The 8155-nt window shown below is 52.7% G+C and overlaps 3 protein-coding genes across 3 annotated transcripts; 1 reads left to right on the top strand and 2 right to left on the bottom strand.

The window, feature by feature from the left end:
* Positions 1–405: 405 nt before the first annotated feature.
* On the bottom strand, positions 406–1386 carry VTN00DRAFT_9931 (uncharacterized protein; the record flags this gene model as incomplete). Its single annotated transcript, XM_069436941.1, has 1 exon — positions 406–1386. The coding sequence occupies one exon, from the start codon at positions 1384–1386 to the stop codon at positions 406–408; it is 981 nt and encodes a 326-aa protein (XP_069284530.1).
* A 549-nt stretch (positions 1387–1935) lies between these two features.
* Positions 1936–2380, top strand: VTN00DRAFT_9930 (uncharacterized protein; the record flags this gene model as incomplete). The annotated part of the gene is made up of 2 exons (XM_069436940.1): positions 1936–2239; positions 2304–2380. The coding sequence occupies 2 exons, from the start codon at positions 1936–1938 to the stop codon at positions 2378–2380; spliced, it is 381 nt and encodes a 126-aa protein (XP_069284529.1).
* A 2395-nt stretch (positions 2381–4775) lies between these two features.
* VTN00DRAFT_9929 (uncharacterized protein) lies at positions 4776–5993 on the bottom strand (the record flags this gene model as incomplete). Its single annotated transcript, XM_069436938.1, has 1 exon — positions 4776–5993. The coding sequence occupies one exon, from the start codon at positions 5991–5993 to the stop codon at positions 4776–4778; it is 1218 nt and encodes a 405-aa protein (XP_069284528.1).
* Between the last annotated feature and the right edge of the window lie 2162 nt (positions 5994–8155).

The raw sequence follows: 8155 nt of genomic DNA, 5'->3' as shown, positions 1-8155 counted from the left end.
TGAAGAAGCAAATGCCCTCAGGCTCTTTGCGCCAATGACAGGCATAAAGGAAGAATAAAGGAGCAATGGTCAGATGACAGTTGACAAGATGACGAGGCGAAAATGACAGAATTAAGTTAGGCAAATCAGGTAAGAAATGTAGGTGTGGCCGGCGCGAGCACTTCGGCTGGTCAAAAGATGATTCCATCCAATGAACGACAGGAAGGGGGTATGGTTATGCGAGGCAGCTTTTCATAACGAAGATGGGATGCAGAAAATGTAACGCTAAACTCAAAAAAAAAGAACCGTCTCATGGGACGAGTAACAAGACGCTGCATCTGTAAGCAATGTAGATGCCTACTGATAAAAAAAAAACACAAGGCCGCCGTTTCTGATCATCGTGATCATCGAAATCGATACCGATGTTTATGGTCTGAACTTGGCGGTACGGAACGCGGTCATGTCAATTGAAATTGAAGACGTAGACGACGCATCATCTACCTCGATAGCAGATGACGCCGGTTCAGGTGGCTTTCCATTCTCCGCCGGCTCCGATATACTGACTGGTTTTGGTGGTTCTGGCTTGACTTCCCGTTCCTTCTTCGGGGCGGGCTCCTCAGCTCTGGTAGCTTCCATCTGTTTCTGTTCCTCTTTCATACGCTCCACCTCAGCGTTGGCCATTTCCAACAATATCCGAAACTTTTCCTGGACGCCTTCCAATTCCTTTGAACAATCTCCGTAGCGAAGGAATTGGTGGGCAGCAGTCTCGCAGAGGCCTTGCGCCAATTCCAACTGTTTATCGACATAGTCGAGCGGTGTGCCCTTGTTGACATCACGGGTATATCGACCACTCACCATCCCCAAAACCTGGGAAGAGCTGTCGTCATTGCTCATCGCAACACTCCTGGAAAACATCTCCATTGCAAAGCCCGGCTTTATAATCCGCGTCAATTTGTCTCTCCGAATATTATTTCTCGCCGAACCAATGTCGCGTACAGCCGCTTCCAAAACATTCTGCGTATGCCCATCGTAAGAGATGACGACGTTGTACCGTGTGCGGATGACCTGGGGACCGTCGGCGGTCTTCATGGACGGAGCTTCATCGGTGGTCCTCTTGCGCCGGTTTCCAGCCGGCGCATCGTTCTTGTTGTTGGCCAAGTCGGCAGGCTGTTCCTCTGTCGCGTGCTCATTTTTCACAGAGGGGGGCTTCTGATTCATGTCACTGGGCCGCAGCGAGTGGACCGAACTGTTCTTCCGCCGGCGGGGCTTGACGGGATGAGAGAGCTTCTTGTACTCTTCGGAGAATTCGGCATGCTTGGAAGCGGTGTGCGTGGCCAGGTCGGAGACCCTAGCGATCCACGATGGCAGGTTTTCACTCAGGTAGGTGAAGCTCTGAAGCGCAGCCATGGTTCGAGGCGCGCCCTGAGTTTGGAGGGGTATGGGTCGAAGGAAAGCTCGTCTATTGTCGTACGTCGTAACTCGTTAAAATGAAGGACAAATAACCTGGGGTATCCGGAGAGGCACAGGAACTGGAACTAGAACGGCCGCGGGGTCGAAGTATCTGACAGCCGGCACCGTCCAAAGAGCCGTGGCGGGCTATTTACAACGCCATGGAAGCGTCAGGAAGCGGATGCACAGGAAGCAGGAAAGCAGGAAGAGAGAAGCCCCAGGGCCGCAAGGAGATGGGATTGGACTTGCCAGAGGGAAGATGAAGGAGAGAAAGAGATCGGGGCTGGGAGAGACAGGCAGATGAATGAGAATGGGGGGGAGTTTTGCTGGCGTAGGAGCGGACTGGCGTGTCCTTCTGGGGAGGTCGAGCCCGTCACGGCCCGTACCGCCCTGTGACGGCGGTGGGGACGCTTACCGTACGGTACGGGACTCTAGCCACAGTGCTATGGACTCGCCAACTGGACTGTCGGCCACTGGCCCGGTTAGCGGAGTACGCGGGAAAGCCCCATGACGGACGGTAACGTACGCATCCTCCGTACCGACGACACCCCTGTCAGGACTCAGGACTCGGTCCCCTCTGGTCACGGTATTACCGGCAACGTACAGCGCGTGGGCTTACCGCTCTCCTGCGTGCCCCGGACCCAAACGCTTCAGTTGGCCACGAACGCCGTGTTACCTGCATTGTTACCTGCATCGCAAGAGACATACCGGTTTCCTCTGACATCTAACGTGCAGCAGACAGGAAGCAGCGGTGAGAAGATCCAAGGCCGTCGCGCAGGCACGGCGGGGAGTCCTTATGCATCGACCGTGCGTACGTCTGCAGGCGCTGCAGTGCTCGCACACTGGGGCTAGCTCAGGTCAAGATGGCAATGCAGGTGGTGCCATCATGATGCCCTTCGTCGCTGCCCGTCCAGGTCTCAAGGCACGCGTTGCTCGTCGTTCAAACGGCTGATGGATTCCTAAACAAGCCTCGTAGATCGCTATCCTGGCGGTTTGATCCTCCTCGACGACATACCCCATGGGTGATATCAGTCCGGAATATCTCCGGCAGCAGGACAGAAGAACTCCCGAGATGTGTCAGTGCTCGCCCTTTTCCCAAGGGAGCAGTGCTCCATACGGCTGAAGCCGACGCTCTCTCGTACGAGTCCCCTTACAAGACGATTCGGCGCTTCGGCGCTTCTTCAGTCGTCACAAGAACGGCGCTGCCAACGGTGGAAAAATTGACAGGACGGTGTCGCGTCTTATTCGTCTGACAGGCCATGGGGGATATGCATGAAACAGCGCGAACGAGTAATGGACCCCGTCGATCAGACCTTTTTTCACGCTGCGATCCGGCAACGGTCGCTCGTACGAGCAACAGCGTCCCTTTTTTTTAAGCGATGCGTTCTCCCAGCATGGCTTAGAATGGCGGTTTGGAGGAGCACAGTCAACTACTGCCACGGATGTCAACGGCTATTATCTATCGAGTTTCCTTCATCTATACCCCGCGTCGGCGGCAACCGGCAGATCGACCCATCGATCACGTCGCATCTACAACACCGTTCCTCGTTCCGATTCCTGCAGTGTCCCATCATCTGATGGCCAGCGCATCTCCCTTCCTTCCATCCAGCCCCCTCAATTGTCGAAGACGTGAGTTTTCTGACTCCGAATCCTTTGCATCATGATCGAGGGAAGTCTCGGATCAAAACCCTCGCGCAAATAACCATCTCAGCATGCGCCTATTTTTGAAGCCAATGCGGCATTTGCAGGACGAGCTCGTGCTACGTGCATCGTACAGCGAGATCTTCCCCGTCCTCGTCCTGACAGGCTGACTCCTGCCGCTTCCGCCGTCCAAGTGACTATCACTATCGCAGCTCTCGTTACTACTGGCGATTTGTCGCGTGCTCCACGTCATTGTGCCGCTAATGATCGATTGATCGTCTTCCCCATTATCTTGTTCGATCTTTTTTTTTCTTCGGTGTACGGAAACGGGCTTCCTGTACACCGTGTATTGCTATCTTTCTATCATCTCTCCCGTTCAATCCCTTCGTCATTTGTTGTCCGTCCACTACTGCGTGCACCCCTACCTAACCCATTGATCTGTCTGTGCTCGATGACACTGTAATTGACGGAGAGGAGAGAAAAACTCCTCTTGATTTTTCTTCCAGTATTTTCACGTATTACTCGTGCACATTTTTTTAACCTTCCAAACCTTAAACCCGAGTCATCCCTATGATCATCAGTCTAGCTTACGTCAATCAATCGAAGTGCACAGTGCTCACTCCGTACTGAGCCGAAGATGTCCCTGCCAACTCCACCAGCCTTGGCTGCATTTTATCCCTTTCTGTTATGGGGAACTGGTGTAATTCCGCACATTTCCTTAAAAAATCCTATTATTGTGCCAGCCTAACTGTGGGCTCAAAGTCGCTGGGCAAAGCGGGGTACAATATGGATACCTCCAGCGAGGTTATTTCGTTGACATTTTCCAGAAGAGGGTGTCGCTTCTGCCCAGTTTGGCAGTGCACTGTGCACTTGTGCCTGCGGCTCCGAAAGGCAGACCCACTTTCTATATGGTTTCAAAAGCCTCACTATTAAGTGGGTTGTTTTGATTTGAGTTTGTTTGAGATCTAATGCCAATACACGCACTGACTGCGAAGCACGGGCTTCGATTTCACCTCTGTGTACGGGGCCGGAGTACGGAGTACTTGCCCTATGTATTATTCTCTGTATTGAATATGAAAGTGAAACTGGAAGGAAATGCGGAGTTCCTTCGATGACTCTTTCAGTTACGGGCTACTACCTACCGATTCTTCCACGTACCAGTTAGAGACGGGGAAAACGTGGATAATGATGGAGCTGACAAAACAGGTACTTCTGATTGGTATCATATCACGTCCGGGAGTTTCTGCCAGTAGAAACTTCAAAAATCTAAACGAAAAAAAGGAACAGGGAGTACATGACTAACAAAATAATAAAACAGTATCACGAACAATAACAACAACAAGGGGGGAAAAAGAACAAGCCTGTGTTGCCCTCGGCCCAAACCATCGAAAGATAGTGGTGCCAGAGGGACGAACAACAGGTACATGTACATAAAATGACAAGATAAAACGACACAAAACGCAAACACAAACCAACATAACTCCTCGCTGCTCTCAACTCTATATACGTGTAACAAGACTAACAATGACAGGAAATCGAACAACCTGCGTGCAGCCCTGAGCCCACACCATCCGAAAGTGGCGGACCAGGGGGCAACAACAGGAGAAAAAAGGAAAAGAAAACGAGTGATTTCGTGACAAAAGGAAGAACGACAGTGACAAACGAACGCCCGCAAGTTCCTCTGCGACAATGGAAAGGCAGGGCCATTACTGGCCCGTCCTCCAAAGCTCCAACCACATGTCCATGGCCTCCTTAGCGGCTTCGAGGGCCTCCATGGCTGCCGTCCACTTGGCCCTCGCGTCGTATATCTTTGTCTGCAGTTCCCAGCTGAGAACTGAGTGCCTGGACATGATGGCGGACCCCTTCAGATTGTTGGTATTGTCGAGCGGGAAGGGGAGAGGAACTCGCTGCCCGGGAGCTGCGGCGGGAGCCGGAGCGGAGGCGTATTCGGTGGTGGCAGCTCTCGAGGCGGGGACAGGAGCAGCAGCGACGCCAGAGACGTGCTGCTGCTCCGCGGTTGGCTTTCTCGCCCGCGTCGGCCGCTTCCGTGAAGATTCACCTCCGACACCAGCATCACTCCTCGCAGTCGTCGCAGCGGCTGCAGCAGAGTCGACCGGCGACTCTTTCTCTTGGCTCTCCGCAAGTTTGCGCTTGCGGGTGCTGCCCCGGGTCTGCACCGTGGGAGTTGACGATGCAGCGGGCTGGGACTGGGACTCCGTGGGAGTCCCAGCAGCCTTACTGATGTTGTCTTGCCATCGAAGCCGACGGGCCCTCTTCGTTGGTGGGGGAGCCTGAGCCTCCGCGCCCACAGCCGCTTGCGGTGCAGTGACAGCGCCGTTGTCGTTGTTGTTGTCGTTGGCGTTCTCTTTCTTGTCATCTCTGCCGACCTGTGCCACTGCCCCTTCCTCCTCCGCCCCCCTCTTGCGTTTCTTCGGGGGCGCGACTTCGTCGATGGGTCGACGGTGCACGCACCGTTTCTTCGACTTCTTGCAGTCGGCACAGGCCGGCGTCAACTTCGCTGCGACGCCGCGCTTCCTTTTGTTGTCGCTGTTGTTGCCCGCTTCTTCGGGCACAACCGGTTTGTTCTTCACCTCCACCTGCACCATCACCTCCTCCGCGGGGCCCCTCTCCCCCTCGTTCTTGTCTTCACCAGCAGCAGCGCTCTCGGTCCGAGGCTGCTGCGGTTCTGTGAAGGGCGAAGGTGCTTTCTCAGCCAGCTCATCTTCCGCGGGCCCTTCCTCCTCGTAGTCGTTGTCATTGTCATTGTCGTTGTTGGAGGAGGAAGAGGCGGCCTCCAGGGCCCGCAGTCTCCGCTGGAGTGCGATGCATTCGGGGCACCACTTCGTTTGCTGGCTGAGCCAGCCATTGGTGAGGGGCTTGCCGCAATCCTTGCACTTGGTGTCCTTGGTATCGCCGAGTGCCATTGTTCTTTTGAGAAGAAGTATAAGGGTGTGAGAGCGGATGAGTTCGAATGGCACAAAAAAAATTGACGGACGAGGAAAAACCAAGGATGCTGGACGATCTGGCGCGCTTGTGGCCTGATATAGGGAGGTAGGTAGGTCGGTAGGTAGGTGATGGGAATCCGGAAAGGTTTTGTTGTCTTGTCTTGACGGTGGGCGGAGTTCCCGGATGGAACAAAGGGAGACAATCGGTTTGGAAGGCGGATGGTAAAAAGAAACGATTGTTCCAAAGGGAACAATTGTCCTTGTTTAAAAGAAGTAGGGTATAAAGGGATATGGCAGATAGAGAGAGAAAAAAATAACCAGACAATGGGACCTCAGGGTCTCACAAAGAGTGGTATTGAAGGAGAGAGAGAGAGAGAAAGAGTCGTCAGTCAGGACAGGTCAAGATCCTTGGTTGTTCTATCTTTGGATGTTGACTTTTGGTCGCGGTGGCCGTCAGAAGTCCGCCGAAGGTCGATGGTGTCCAAGATAGAGAGCTGATGTCCGGAAGGAACAGTCTCAACTGCGCGTGTCTGGTATGGAGAAGATAAAGTGTGAGGCAGGAGGTGGGTAGAAGAAGCCAGACAGTGGGAGTCTCGAGGGGTCCGCTGGAGTTCGAAAGTGTCCGGGATGAACGAAAGAGGGTATCAGGTCTCACGAAATACACAGCCGTCTCAAAAGAAGAGAGTATGGTAGTGGAGCGGAGCAATAGAAAGAAGACCAAGACGAGCCAGGTGCGATCTCTCAAGACAGGAGGAAGTTGCTGGTGAGATGCGTCCGTCAGAGAGTTCAAAGATGGAGACAGGAGAAGGGGAAAAAGGTGGAAAGGGAATATGAAGAAGAAAAGATATCGAAGTCTCACGACAGGCACACAGTCGTCTCAAGAGAAAAGTCTGATAATGGAGAGGAGAAAGGACGAAGAAGAGTCAGACAGACCTAGCAGGATGGCTCCAACCTTGGAAGTGTGTTTCTATCTCTCAAAGCAAGAAAGAAGCTGCTAGATGCCGAGGCGCGTCCGTCAGAGAGTAGTTCCAAGAAGGAAGATGGAGATACCAAGGCCTCGTAAGAGGTGGTCGTCTTGATCAAAAGAAGAGTATGATAATGAAGAGAAGAGATAGGAAGAGGAGAAGAGACAGATGTGTTCTCTCAAGACAGAAAGAAGCTACTGCTGAGACGTGTCCGTTGTTGTTACGTTCTGGAAGGCCAAAGTCGGGGAAGGAGGATCTCAAAAGTCGAGAGAAGTATCAAGAAAAAAGATCAGAAAGAGCCAGGTGCGTTCTTTCAAGGCAGGAAGAAGTTGCTACTTTATGCGAGACAGACACGTCCGTCAGGGATCCCAAAGAGGAAGAAGATACCAAGATCGAGCTCGCAGGAGGCACAGTCGTCTCAATCAAAAGAAGAAGTATGGTAGTGGAGGGAAGTATCACGAAGAGGACCAGGAAAACCCAGATGTGTCCTCTCAAGACAGGCAGGCGGAAGCTGCTAGGCGAGACGTGTCTGCTTGTGCTGCTGCTGCTGCTGTTGTTATTGTTGTTGTGGGAATCCAAAATCCAGGAGGATCTCAAAAGGAGAGAAGTAACGAGAGACAAGATCAAGAAGAACCAGATGTGCTTGATTCTCTCACTCAAGGCAAAGCAGGAGGAAGAAGCTGCTACCTTTGGCCAAACACGTCCGTCAGTGAGTTCCCAAGGAAAAAGATATCAAGATCAAGCCTGTGAGAGCGACAGTCGTCTCAATCAAAGAAAGAGTATGCTCCTGGAGAGAAAGTATAAAGAGGGTCAAGAAGAGCCAAGTGTGTTCTTTCAAGACAGGCAGAAGTTCCTAGGCGAGACGCGTCTGCTGTTGTTGTGGGAGTCCAAAATGGAGGAGATCGAGGTCTCAACACAGGCACAGTTTTCCCAAAAGGAGAGTGTCTGATAGTCGAAAGAAGTAGTAAGAGGAGGCGCAAGAAGAGCTGTATGTTTCTCTCAAGGCAGGCAGAGGCTGCTGAGACACGTGCACTGCTGTTGTGGGAGTCGAAAAATGGAGAAGGCCAGGAGCTCAATCACAGGCACAGTCCTCTCAAAAGGAGAGGGTATGAGAATGAAGAGAAGTATCAAGAAGAGTAAGGTCAGGCAGTCGTTGCAGCGAAGCTGGAAGCTCGA

This window comes from Thermoascus crustaceus, assembly GCF_041956765.1.
Source record: "Thermoascus crustaceus strain CBS 181.67 unplaced genomic scaffold VTN00scaffold_8, whole genome shotgun sequence".
Lineage (NCBI taxonomy): Eukaryota > Fungi > Ascomycota > Eurotiomycetes > Eurotiales > Thermoascaceae > Thermoascus > Thermoascus crustaceus.
Note: the sequence above shows the minus strand (reverse complement) of the source record. Positions and strands in the feature narration are given on the sequence as shown.